The 13331-nt window shown below is 59.9% G+C and overlaps 1 protein-coding gene across 2 annotated transcripts; it reads right to left on the bottom strand.

Moving 5' to 3' along the window:
- Positions 1-294: 294 nt before the first annotated feature.
- Positions 295-9529, bottom strand: LOC102089371 (AN1-type zinc finger protein 5). 2 transcript variants are annotated; one of them, XM_065042046.1, is made up of 7 exons: positions 9318-9529; positions 8679-8920; positions 7436-7609; positions 6275-6368; positions 5461-5579; positions 3487-3597; positions 295-2714 (listed from the first exon to the last, which is right to left on the bottom strand). In XM_065042046.1, the coding sequence occupies exons 3-7, from the start codon at positions 7584-7586 to the stop codon at positions 2566-2568; spliced, it is 624 nt and encodes a 207-aa protein (XP_064898118.1). In that variant the 5' UTR covers positions 7587-7609; positions 8679-8920; positions 9318-9529; the 3' UTR covers positions 295-2565. The 2 variants fall into 2 exon arrangements, with proteins under 2 accessions (XP_064898118.1, XP_064898119.1); XM_065042047.1 differs by lacking the exon at positions 8679-8920 and having other exon boundaries at positions 9318-9339.
- Between the last annotated feature and the right edge of the window lie 3802 nt (positions 9530-13331).

A 13331-nucleotide genomic window follows, 5' to 3' on the forward strand; every position in this document is an offset into this window, starting at 1 on the left:
CGGGCTCTGCTCCCCGGGAACAAGCGCCAGGAGCAGGGGAAACGGCCTCAAGTTGCGCCAGGGGAGGTTGAGGTTGGATGTGGGAACAATTTCTTCCCCAAAGGGCTGTGGGGCATTGGAACAGGCTGCCCAGGGCAGTGCTGGAGTCACCAGCCCTGGAGGGCTGGACAGACGGACAGGAGGTTCTCAGGACACGGGGCAGGGACAGGGCTGGGGAACAGTTGCACTCCATGATCTTGAGGGGCTTTTCCAACCAAAATGATTCTATGATTCTATAACGAACTGTCCACAGCATCCAAGCAAACTAGACTGTATTAATATTTACACTTCCTAAGAGAGAAGGAAATAAAAGGGAAAAGGTATGTGATGGAGAAGCAGGTGGCCGCCCTTTCGCCGCGTGGGCTTTCCGTCACATCGTGGGAGCTGCTTCCCCACCCCGGGGACCACGACCGCCGTGCCAAGGCGAGGGGTGGTCACAACTTCTCACGGCTTCTCCCCGAGAGTGACAGCTCGTGCTCAGCGAAAACCTCCATCGCAAAACCCAACCTTGCCAGGCACATCGGCACCGCGCTTACGGCCCCGGCGCATCCTGGCACTCAAATGTACGTTCACTCGCGTGCTCTGATGTGACACAGAAGGGAAAACCTGAGGAAACGGCTGGTGGGAGCCAGACTCCCTCTGCTCCGTGCTGGCGGCGGATTTGCATCACGCTGGAGGTCCGAATCCTCCCGGCGATGCGGTACGACGGTTCCTGCCGCAGGGCACACGGCTTTGGCCGAAATCAGGACAAGCTAAACCTCCGTGATAATCCCACACAAGCACTGGGACAGAACAAGGGTGGAAACTACATGTGGAAGGAGGTGCCGCGATTCCCCCGGCTGCTTGTTTAGCCCCTGCGGCTCCGCTCTCCAACGCCCTCGCACCGAGGGCAACGCTTCCCCGGCGTGGGGCAGCCGGAGCGGGGCAGAGGCCGCTGCCTCTCTCCCAGGATTTCCGTGTTTGCGGGATCTCCGGGAGCCCCACGGCTACAGCCGCGCTGCCGGCGTTCCCAGGGAAGAGAGGAGAGCCCCGGGGTGGGCACAGACCCTGCGCACTGCAGAGGCGGCTTTTGGCACCCCCAGGAGACCCCGCCTGCCTTGTGCCACATGCCTGAGCCTCATGTTTTCCTTCCTAACAGCCCCAGAGTCCTCCCCGGGGTTTTCCTGCAGTGCTACAGAGCCGGCACTTGGTTTTCCCTGCACCCAGAGCCCTCCACGTGTGCCTCAGAGTCTCCCAGGTGCGTTTTGCGGTGCTTGAGTCCTCTGAGCATGTTCAGTACTCCCCAAAGCTCTCCTTTTGCCTTCCCTTGCACCTCAGAGCCCTCCTGAGAACGCCATGAGTCCGGCAGGACTCTCCCTTCTCCCCAGGGCTCCCCAAGGGCTTTTCTGAAAGCCCCCACCTGTGCTTCTGGGCACCCCAGCACCCTCCTTGTGATTTTCTGCACCCCCTGCGACCCTCCACGTACCTTTCCCCGTGCCCCAGGTCCCTGTATCCAGATTGCGAAGCATCTCCTGGGGATCTGGCCCACAGGGAAAAGCAGCGAGGCGGGGGTAGGGTGGGCTTCCTGAGCCCGTGGGCTCCTTAGGGGAGAAAGGTTCTCACCAAATATCAGGGACAGGAAAGGACGCGGAGGTTTGGCGATCTGAGCTCTGTGCACAACCCTGATGAGAAGGAAGGGTGTAAGGCAGAAGGCAGGAGCGGAGAGGTACAGACACCGCGGGGTTACACCAAACCTCGCCTGGGGAGTGGGACAGTGAATCACAGGAGGGTGCTGCAGAGGTGACCCTGGGGACAGCAGAGTGTCCCTGTGACCCTGGCAGGCAGAGCGGTACCCTCCTAGCGTCCTGACCTGCGGCTGGAGCACATCTAGGTCGCTTCAAGCCACAAAATAACTTTACTGTGCCGGTGCTGTGCTGCTTAACTAGACCGGTGCTTCAACAACAGCGTCTCGAAGGGAGGGGAGGGGCGTTGGGGGCATTAAAACTACAGAATCCCCTCTTCTGCATCTGAGAGCAAACAGCTCTCGGGGGGCAGAGGGCAGCCTTGCTGCCAGGACACCCCAGCTCCCGGTTTTACGCCCGCCGCAAAGGGACGGTGCAGCGGGGGGAACAGAGGCCAGCGGCAGCTCACGGGCTGCAGCAGCAACTCCGGAGCCGTTCACGGACTCGGAGCTGCCGGCAAAGGGAAAGGCTGCGCGGCGGAGCCCTGCTGCCCAAACCGCCCCAGCAGAAGACAAGTCCCAAGGTCTCGACACGGCGCGGCGGGGCAGGACGGTCCTTTTTCCCTTGGGAAGCTGGTGGAGATCAGATCAGCGGAGCTGTGGCTGTTGGACAGGCAGGAAGGGAGGGGAGGAACAACAACTGTCAGCCAAAGGGGTGCGAGGAGTCCCCGCGTCCAGGCGCTGGTTTGTGTGTGTGCTGGAGTCCCCGTCACACCCCGACGGGGCTGGGAGGAAGAGGAGGACGGCTGGGAGGAAGGAGAGGAGCACCAGGCGACCTGGCTGCAGTTCAAGCTGCTCAACCCCCTTCACAACTTCTGGATCTTCTCAGCGATAACGATGGGGTTTTCCTTACGGATCTTCTCGGCGGCTTCTGCCTTGTAGTCGTAGGGGCAGGCGTGCATGTCGGAGTACCGGTGGATGGCGCAGAACAGGTTCCCGCAGCGGCAGTCGAAGCCTGAAGGGAGGAAGAGCAGAGACAAAGCCGCGTTAGTCCCCGTCCAGCCGGACGGAAAGGCAGCAGGGCCCCCGCTCCTTCCTGCCAGGCCAGGAAGCTCCATGAACGCAGAAAGAGGGTGAGCGGAGGGACTGAGCGGCCGAAGGCAGTCTCGGTGTGGGGGATGACACGGATGGCTCTTTCCCGTCTTGGCCGCTCCCATGAGCACACGCGCGCTCTGGGCTGCCCCAGCTGTCACCGCAGTGGGAAACGCTCCCAGAGCAGCTGCTCCCTGCGCTCCCTGGGGACGAGGGACATGCCAGGGAGTGCTGAGCGCCAGATTGCTAATCCAGCCCAGGCTGCCCGGCAGCGAGCAGAGCAGGCAGCCTGCGCTGAGCCGAGCCCTCCGGGCCAGCCCGGCGACACGCAGCGGCATCCGCACTGACCAGCGAGCAGCAAAACCTGCACCTTGTTAAGATCACTTTCGAGCTATTTAGGCTTCAAAATTCATAATTTAGTCACTTCAGTCGGAGAAAGTGCTGTTCAGAAGTGCTACCGTTACCAACACCCTCTGGGAAACCAAGGCAGGAGAAGGTTCGCTGCGGGACAGCAGCTCAGCTCCCCATTGACTCTTTCCTTTCCCGTCTTTCCAACTACAGGCTGTAAAGGCCACAAACACCTTATTACGAGCCCTCCAAACCCAGGCAGTATGAGAGCACGAGATCTGTTCGCATGGCTGTGACAGCAGAGCATTTGTGCCACAGGCAGGTTCTCCCCGCAGCCCGGGTCTCACCAGTCAGCCCTATCTTCTTCCGGCAAGTGAAACAGCGATTCTTCTTCTGTTTCGGTTTTTCTGAAGCTGTCTTGACCTCAGCTGTGTTCTGGGATATTTCAAGCAGCGCACCTGAAACAGAGGAAAGAGTTTTGTTACCCTTCTTGACAAACTGAACAGCACATTTGTTTTATTACAGCAGTTGCTTGAGGCCCTGCTGATTCTGTATTCGTGCAGACAGCTGTGTGCACGCTGCCCGGCTGGCACAGCCCAGACTGCGAGACTCGCCTTGCTCCACAGAGATCGACACCTCACACAGCCTCACGTGTTCTCTCTGTCTCAAATTTCTTAAGTCCAAGACTCAGAGACACAAAGGAAATGTTATGGTTTAGCTAAACCAGACGTAAGGTAACGTGATGCCATTTAGCTCCTGCTGAGAAAAGGAATTACCTGGCGCTCGCCGTAGGTTAAGCAAGTGTCTGGATAGTCACTGCGGCTTAGCTGACGTACAGTAACTCCACTGCACAGCCGAGCCAGAGTTAATCTTTGCAGGCAAAAAAAACCCTAGTTAACCCCCTGTAAGTACTACTAATTATTTTTGCTGACTCTTATGTAAGTGTCCCTCGTATGTAGGTCTCGGAATGCTTTGTACAGATACTCAGCACTGTCTCTAATCTACCAAAAGGAAAACCAAGCTTGGAAAGTCAGACTGTTAAAGGTCACTGACGCTCAGCAGGATTTCCGACAGTACCTAAGCAGGTTAGAGGAGCTGCGGCTGCCGGCAGACACGTACCGGCAGCGCAGGCCGCGGAGACAAAGGGGGCAGAGAAAGCTTCCTGGATCTGACCCTGAACAGCTTCCTAAAAATGCCACGATCAGAAGAAAGGGGCAGCTCTTCCAGGCCTCTCTTTCACCAAATAGTCTCTCACTTGCCTGTTGTAAATGGTCTCCTGGGCTGCAAGGGATCACCAAACCCAAAATGCACGTGCATGTGCAGTGACTCCAGCCTCTTTTTTGGGTTTTGTTTCAGCTTGGAATGCAAAATGTGTGCTGAACCGCAGGAGGGTGTCTCCGATGCAGCGTCACCTGGTCGCAGCTCCGCTGCAACACACCAGCTCACCCTGTAACTCATCAACCGGAGGAACGACACCCGTGCTCCTCCATCACTTCACAGAACCCACTTTGCAAGCAAGGCGACAGCATCAGCGCCCCCTCCAAGGGGCAGGTCTGGCTCCTGTCACACAGGGTGACAACCACCCGGCCGGCAGCTGCCCCCGGGCACCCTCACAAACACGGCTCCTCTCTCCCAGCTGGGTGCTGCTTTCCTCCCTCGAGAGCTGGCGGGACCCGCGGCCAAGAGCCGTGCGGCAGCCCGTGGGACGCGCCGGGCTCGCTGCCATGCGCCGGGATAAGCGTCACGGCAGATGATCCTCCTGCCAGCGAGCGAGGGCGGCAGCTCCTCAGCCCACAGAGCAACCTCTGTCGGCCTGCCCGCAGGCACAGCGTTCCCCCTCCTCCCCGCTTCAGAGACACCAACTGTGCTCTGTCTGCAACTGCCTGAAAGGAAGATGTACCATGGAGGGGTTTGGTCTCCCAAGGAACAAGCGACAGGACAAGAGGAAACGGCCTCAAGTTGCGCCAGGGGACGTTCAGATTGAACATTAGGAACAATTTCTTCCCCAAAGGGCTGTAGGGCATTGGAACAGGCTGCTCAGGGCAGTGGTGCAGTCACCATCCCTGCAGGTTTAAAAGGCGCACAGACGAGGTTCTCGGGACATGGGGCAGCGCTGGGGTGGGTTATGGTTGGACTCCATGATCGTGAGGATCTCTTCCAGCCGAAATTATTCTGTGACTCTATGATTCTCCCGCCAGGTGAGCCCTCAGTGCCGGGAGGTGACACCACCCCCGGAGTCACCAGCCAGTATTGTACTTGCTGCTCAAACCCATTTGTGGGATCGGTGTCATTCAGAATCATGCAAAGGCCAGATCATCTACCTGATGAGGAAGATGCTGATGAAGCTTCTTCAGTCTTGATCGATTCTTCTGTCTCGCCGCCGTTTTCATCTCTGGATATGCTCATGGCCGTCATCTGGTGAGTCACAGGGGTCTGCCCACTGGAGCAAGCACAACAAACAAACCAGAGAGCAAACACAAGTGTTTTCTTTCGATCAGCAGCGATGTGGGAGAGATCTTCAGCCCATAAAGTTAATTTTGTTATACTCAGAGGTAACCCGGGAGTACAACAGGCCAATTCCCCTTGAGATTTGGGATCAACATTCTTCACAGACATAAATGGAACAAATCTCTGATGACCTCAGTTTCCTTTTCCACCCAATTATATCTCAAAGCCAAGTCAACAGCCCATCCAAAGAAGCACAGGGACAGGAAAACAGAGTTATGAGTCAGGACTGCAGAGCTCAAGGCAGCGCTGCCTTCCTTCCTATCAAATGTGACCAAGGTCCCCAGTCCCGGCGCTGCAGCTTCCAGGCAGGATCATCGCCAGGTGCTTTCGCTCAGGACTGCATTAAAACCAGTTTAACGCAGCCGGCGACAGACGAGCTGCACCAGCTCCCAGAGAACCAGGATACCACTTCGCTTACTACAGGTTTTAATTTACAACTGACCCTCCGGTACCTGACTCTACTCATCAGTCATCATCATCTCAGTCTTCCAGACAAGCCAGGCTCACAATCCAGCCCGCTTTACAGATCCCCTTGGCCATATGAAGGGTGAGAGCCCACCCTTGTGTCCCAGGGCCGGTTTTTGGCACGGCTGTAGATCTACCCCACCCCGCAGCCCCTGCCCCTACCTGGCCTTCGCATCCTCAGGCACGGCGTCTCCCTCGGCGCGCTGCCCCGCAACTGCATCCGAAGCCATGGGGCTGCTGCTGGGACCACCGGATGCTACGGAACAAGATCAGAGTCTCGGCAGACCGTTAAAAACATCAGCAAGTTCCCGGGGTGCTCGACAGGCAAGGAGACAGCAGGGTGAGCACGTTCAGCAGGCTTTACTCTCCTGCTCCCTGTCAGGAGCCGGGCAGGTAAAATCTGACTTCAGTCACCCATGACACCTCCACCATTCTTTGATTGCTCTTCTCTTCCTCAGCGTTGCAAGGCAAACTGTGCATCAGCACAGATATTCTCCTATCACTATAAATGAAAGTGCTGCAGTTACCTTGAACCCAACATTACTCTGCAGCCTCTCCAAGGTGTAAGAACCAGGTCCTCACCTGCTGAAAGGAACCGGCTTCAACAGAGACATGTTGGTTTCTGCCAGCCGAGGTTCTAAGTCAGGGTCTTTAGAAAAACCCTTTGTGTTCCCAATACATATTTTGGGTGGGCAAAGCCATTATTACACTCAGGAACAAAACTGCAAAAGATCTCTAGAAGGAATTTCCCAGCAGTACTGCAAAGCCTGTACACGGGGCATCTGCACAAACTCAGCAAAAGAAGATCCTGCTAACGATGGCACAGCGTCCTTTCTGTGCACCGAGCTGCCTCCCAGCTGGGGACGTGTCAGCTCTGTTTAGCTGCAAGAAACAAATCTTTTATTTAATTGCTTTTGATTGTCAGCCCTGTTAAAATAATTATGCAAACTCAAAAGGCCAAATTCTTCCCAAATAAAGTTTGTTTCGGGGATCTATCACGGAGCAGGTAATAGCTAAAATTCAGGGCAGTGTCAGCGCAAGTGAAGTTTCACAGTTCCTGGGAGGTGCGGACTGGGCCGGCGCTGCACCAGCCGCCGGGACTGAGAAGAGAACAAGTGACCCCTTCAGAGGGAACAGAAGCGCTCAGCGGCTCCGGCCCTCAGTTTAGAGACCCAGGTCTGCATGAAAAGGGAAAAACATGAGCTTTCCAGGAGGGAGTAAACCTGCCGGCGGCCAGTGCCAGACCACGCTCTGTCCCGGCCACTCAACTCCGGCAGCCAGGCACCCACGGAAGACAAGACTTCTCAGGAAAAAGTCCTCTACCTGCGGGACTTATCCGGTCACTGCTCTGCTGCCTCTGCAGGAACTCCTTATAGCAAACGGAGCACATCCCGTTGGTGCGGGGGCTGCCGTAAAATCCGCAGCCCGTGGTGCACAGCAGAGGCACCTGCGTCTGGTTCGTCTCCTGAGCCATCCTCGCTGCTCCAAGGCCCCGGGCTACAAACAGGAACAGAAATGGCACAGCTGTTAGGGCCGGAGCGCTCGTTCATTGTACCGCAGCTGCCCAGGAAGGAGCACAAAGGATCCCCAGGGTCCGGTTCCTGCACGTGCACAACGCGATCACGTCCCCGGAGCAGGGGTGCCCAGGGCTTGTAAAGCAGCCCCGGGACGCGGGTCCTGGAGCCGTTCTGGCTCAGCTGCCCAGAGCCGGCCTGGAACACCGACAGACGGCTCCCGCAGCCCCTCCTCGCACCACAGGGCTCCCCGAGCCCCGGGAAAGACCTGAGCGACCCGCTCCAGCCTAACAAGGAGTGCGATCGCAGCACGGCGATCGACTCCTGCAAAAAGGGGAACAAAGAATGCCACTCAAGCGGCCAGCACTATTAGCTACATTTTGCACTTGGCAGTGTTTGTTTTAATTTCAAGCCTGTTTTAGTTTTTTAGTTCTCAGGAAGATGATATAAATGATGCAAAAAGAACCCCCTAAACCTCAGCTTTGATGCACATGTATTTCCCAACATATGCTGGTAGATAAGGGCAGCATTAACATAGTCAGGCTGGAAATAAGAATAAGGTTTCTTTCCAACAGCAGGATGCGACTCTGGAACACCTTCTCGGGCGAAACAGCAGACATGGCAAAACCTACTTTTAAAATTAATCTTAATAATTTCTTTCTGGATCACACGCAGTTGCCTCCAGACCCAGGAACCGGCCCCTTCCAGCACTCACACAGCCACGCTGCGCCCTTAACCCAGAGCCACGAACAACACCTCCCCGCAGCAACAAGCGGGGATGGAGATGCGTGCGGACGACGCGGCCGCTGCGGCGCAGACGGGCAGAGGCGTCCGCGGGCCCACGGCGTGCCCACGGCGTGCCCGCAGCTCCAGCGCCCGCAGCTCCAGCGCCGCGCTGTCGCTACCCGGAGGCCCCAGCAGCGATCCGCTTCTCCCGGCATGGCAGGCGCACAGAGCACCCCCACTCCGCAGCTAGCCCTGCAGCTTCCCGTCACACTCCTACAAAAGTGGCTCAGCCACGGGAATAAAACAACAGGAACAGCAATAATTACCGTCCCGGGAGCGCTGCTGCGGGTGAGGTGGACCAGCTCTGGTTTACTCCTCCTTGTCCTCAGCTGGGCGATACAAACCGCTCCCGGCTCCCCTTGCAGAGCTCAGGCCGGCGTTCCCATCCCCAGGCCGGGGATCCTCCCCAGCCCGACCTCGGTGCGCCCGCAGCCGGCGCCGCGCGGATCAGACCCGGCGGATCCCGCACGGACGAGCCTCCGGGAGCCGCTTCGAATTCTGAGCGTCCCTGGAGGGAGAGGGCGAAGACCGCGGTGACGGGCCGAGCTCGGCTCTCGCTCGGCCGCCGGCCCGGGACAGCCGAGCAGCACACGGCCGCACCGCCAGCCCGCTGAAATGGAGCACCGGCGGCGAACCGACCCGCTCCCTCTCCCGCCGCTCTGCCCCCGCACCCGGAGCCGGCCCCCCCGGCCAGGGAAAGCGCCGGCCCCGCGCCCACCCCGCCGCCCCCGGCCGAGCTGCCCCGGCCGCTTCCCGGTCGTAGGCCGCGTCTCCCCGTGCCCCCCCACCCCGCGGCCGGGCCCCGCGCCCCGCTCCCCGCCCGCGGTGGAAATCGAGGCCGAGGCTTTGCGGCCTGCGCGGCGGCGGGCGGGCCGGGCCGCTGGGCCGCGCCGGGCCCCACTCACCGGCGGCGGAGGCGGCCGGCGGGCCGGGCCGGGCCGGGCCGGCCGCCGGGAGCTCAGGCTGGCGGCGAGCAGGGCGGGCTGCCGGGAAACATGGCGGGCGCTGCCGGCGGGACCGCGGCCCCCGAGCGCCCTCCCCCGGGGAGGGCCCGGCCGGGCGGGTCGGGGCCGCCGCCCGCGGCCGCTGGTGGGCAGGCCGGTGCGGGGCTGGGGCACAGCTGAGCCCGGCGATAGGGCAGGGCGCTGACACCCCCCGCCATAGGGGCTGGGGTGTGGGTGAGCTCTGGCTATAGGGATGGGGTTTAAACCCCCTTGACTGTAGAGGAGGGGGCTGAGACCCCCTTGGCTACAGGTTCTGGGGTATAGGTGTGGGTACGTTGTGATTCCCCTGGCTGTACGGGCAGGGTGTAAGTGTGCCCCGACTGTAGCTGAGGGGGCTGAGACCCCCTGTGTGTATAAGGGGTGGGACACGGCCGGGCTCCACCGCAGGGAGGGGGCCTGGGAGCCCCCGCTATAGGGGCTGGGACACAGAGCCGGGCTGTAGGACCTTCCCGCCCGCTGCAGGGGCTGAGACACCGGCTGGACCCCGGCTATAGGGCAGAGGACTAGGGACACCCCCATCTACGGGCACTGCAGGAGAGGGGCAACACTCTCCCCCCACCCCAGCTACAGGGGGACAGCTGTGCTGACGCTCCTCTCCCAGCCCCCGGTGATGGGTTTGGGCTTCTTTCTGTAATCTCCCCAGGAACAAGCGCCAGGACCAGAGGAAACGGCCTCAAGTTGCCCAGGGGAGGTTGAGGTTGGATGTGGGAGAAATTTCTTCCCCAAAGGGCTGTGGGACGTTGGAACAGGCTGCCCAGGGCAGTGCTGGAGTCACCAGCCCTGGAGGGCTGGACAGACGGACGTGAGGTTCTCGGGACACGGGCAGTGCCGGGTGGGTTATGGTTGGACTCCATGATCTTGAGGGTCTTGTCCAACCAGGTTGATTCTGTGATCGTATTTTCCCCAACATTGCCTGCTTTTAAGATGATGCTGGGCCATCTTGCCCAGGCGGTGCTTTTGCCAAGAAAGGTTGGACCAGATGATCCTGGTTGGTGCAGTTTGATTTATTTGTGGCAGCCAGCGTGGGAGATAAACTCAAGTGAGAGGCTGGGCAGGTTGCTGCCCGGGCCCCCCCGGCCCCCCAGGCGTCCCCGGAGCGTCCCCAGCCACACATTTCCCGTGGCCACCACCCGCGACAGCCGTCCGGCCCGGGCCGTGGCCACCAGGTGGCACCAGCCCCCCACGGAAGGTGCCACACGGCCCCCCCCAAGCCCCTTCACCCTCCCGGGCACCCCCCGGCCGCCCTGCACACCCGAGCGGTCCCTCTGCGGCACTGCAGCCCCACTTGGCTAACGAGGGTCACTTGGCGAACGTGGAGCAGGGGACTTGGGGCCACCAGCCTGGGGTGCCCCTGTCCCCCCGGGGCTCTTCGTGTGTCCCCCAGTGCTACTGCCCTGTCCCCAAACACTTTGGCTTTACTGAGCCCAGCAGAGCGGGTGGGGGGTCAGCGCAGCGTTTTTGGGGCCAGAGCCCCCAGCAGCCGAGCTGCAGCGCAGGGGCTGCTCTGCCAGGGCGGTTGGAAGGAGCCCAGGAGGTACCTGACTTCACAGGCTCCCAGATCCCGGCGGGAGCAGGGGACGCTGTGCCCGGGGGACAAGGACGGGGCGAGGGCGGTGGTGGGTGCTGAGCGGGGGCGGGCTGAGCTCCAGCGCTGTCCAGGCTCATTTTCCCGTGATGCTCTGATAACATTTTCAGAGCCAAAGCCGGAGGGAGCTGCCAGCCGACACAACCTGGGTTTGTCCCTTCCCTGCTCCGCTCTCCCTTGTCACCAGAACTACTGCTGTCACCCACCGCTGTCACTCCCACAGCACCAAGATGTGCTGCTGGAGCATCGTGTCCGTCTGTCCTTGAGCTGTGGCAGCGGAGCGGGAGCTGCCTCCACCTCTGCCCGCCTGCATCAGCCCCCTCCAAGCATCTTCTCTGCCCGGGGTGTCCAAGGGCTGTGGCTGAGCATTCAAATGTCACTCCGCTAATGGGAGCCGTGCAGCGGGGACGGCAGCGCGGGGGAGAAAGAGGAGCAAACCAGTATTGATTTCCAGCCAATTATCGCTGTTACCAAAGCAGCGCAATTAAAGGATGAGGACACATTTCCAATACCCTGCCTGCCCCTCCGAGGCCAGTCTCGGGTTCGCACGCAGGCGCTCCGTGGCGGCACACGCGTGTACATGCAGGGACACACGCGCCGCTGCGCAGGCGTCGTCAGCGTCTGCTGGGCTTGTTTTCCCCGCGGAGTTAATCTCCCAGCCGCTCCGCTGCCTCGTTTTCCTGCGCAGCCAAGATGCGCGTCCATCTGGCTGCGGCTGCGCCGCCGAGGGTGGGGGCTCTGGGGCGCTGCCGGGGCGCTCACCCGGGCGGGAGATGGAGCCACGGGAACCCGGCCGGTTTCTCACCCTCGGGGTCCTCTGTGGACTGTTCCCTCCCCACATCGCCACCCCTCCTGCTGCCCGCTGCCCCAGCACGCAGGGCTGGGTCCAGCCCGCTGGCCCCGGCTCTCCCCACACCCGCTGGACGCCAGCCTGGCCGGTATTTCATGTCCTATGCTCTGGCAGGACCAGCGCTGGGGTCACACAGCTCTGAGTTACACTATTTACATCCCATCACTGGCGAGCGACATTCTGTGAGCACCAAAGATGCCAGCAAGGACCAGCCCCCACCTCGAGCTGTGTGTCGCGGCCCAGTGCGGTGATGTGGGTCGCGCACAGGCAATGCCCTTGAGACGTGAGCGAGCTCTGCGTGTGGTTTCCAGCACTGGGAGGGTCGGACGCCTCCGCTCCCAGAGAAAAACACAAAGCCAGGATGAATCCCTGGGTGAGCAGAGCCGAGATCTGCCCCATGCTGTCCCCAGGGGCCGTGCCACCCGGTGTCCGAGCAGCATCTCCAGAAGATGCTCCCAGAGCGGTGGGGAGGAAGGAGAGTGTCTGGGCTCAGGTTGTATCACCTGGGAAGGAGTTTAAGTGGAAAACCATGGAGGTTTAGCTTGGATATTAGGAAAAAATCCTTCACGGAGAGGGTGGTGAAGCTGTGGAACAGGCTGCCCAGGGAAGCGGTGGAGTCGCCATCCCTGGAGGAATTTAAAAGACATAGACAAGGTTCTTAGGGAAGTGGTTTAGTGCCAGTCAGGTCATGGTTGGACTCGATGATCCTGAGGGTCTCTTCCAACCAAAATGATTCTGTTATTCCATGATTCTATTAATCTGACAATGGCAGGAGCCCCAACCAGCCCCCTCCTCCTGCAGCTCAGGAGCTCCTCACCCTGCCCAGCGTCTCCCGTCCCCAGGGGAGGAGCAGGACCCGAGACCCGACGCCCTGTCCCAGCCACTGTCCCCTCCCTGTCCCCAGCGCCGGCTGCTGCTCCGCTCCAGCCTTGCGCAGGTAACACATTAACCTAGTGCTGCGCCAGCCCCTGCCTGTGGTTCCTGCGCTCCCTGCCTGCATGACACACATCTGGGGAAGGACAGAGGGGTGGGGGGACATCAAATCCTTTTAATAGGCTCAGTGGGTTAGAAACCCCCTCGCAATTACCGCCTTCTCCTTGTCCGGTGCACACAAAGGACCCTCCGGGGTGCTGGGCATGTTCCTGACAAACCCAACGCAGCTGCGGGAGCAGGAGGAAAGAGCAGACGCAGGAGCCCTTTCAGACACTGCGATTTGGTTGCAAACTGCTTAATTTCCTGCACAAAATGATATTTTTGTTGTTGTTGTTGTTTTGATGGAAGGACGGCACTTTTTTGGCATGGTACAATCCCAGGGCTATTCATCCGTCGCCACAGCAACGAGCTCCATCAATGGCCATCCGAGATTGCGGATGATTAGAGACAACATGTAAAAGGTGGAAGACGCTGGGCACCTCGCAAACCTCATCTTCCCAAATGGCTTGAATTATCCTCATTATTTCTCCCCGGACAATTCTCTCCC

The sequence above is a fragment of the Columba livia genome, chromosome 27, assembly GCF_036013475.1.
Source record: "Columba livia isolate bColLiv1 breed racing homer chromosome 27, bColLiv1.pat.W.v2, whole genome shotgun sequence".
In the NCBI taxonomy this organism is placed as follows: domain Eukaryota; kingdom Metazoa; phylum Chordata; class Aves; order Columbiformes; family Columbidae; genus Columba; species Columba livia.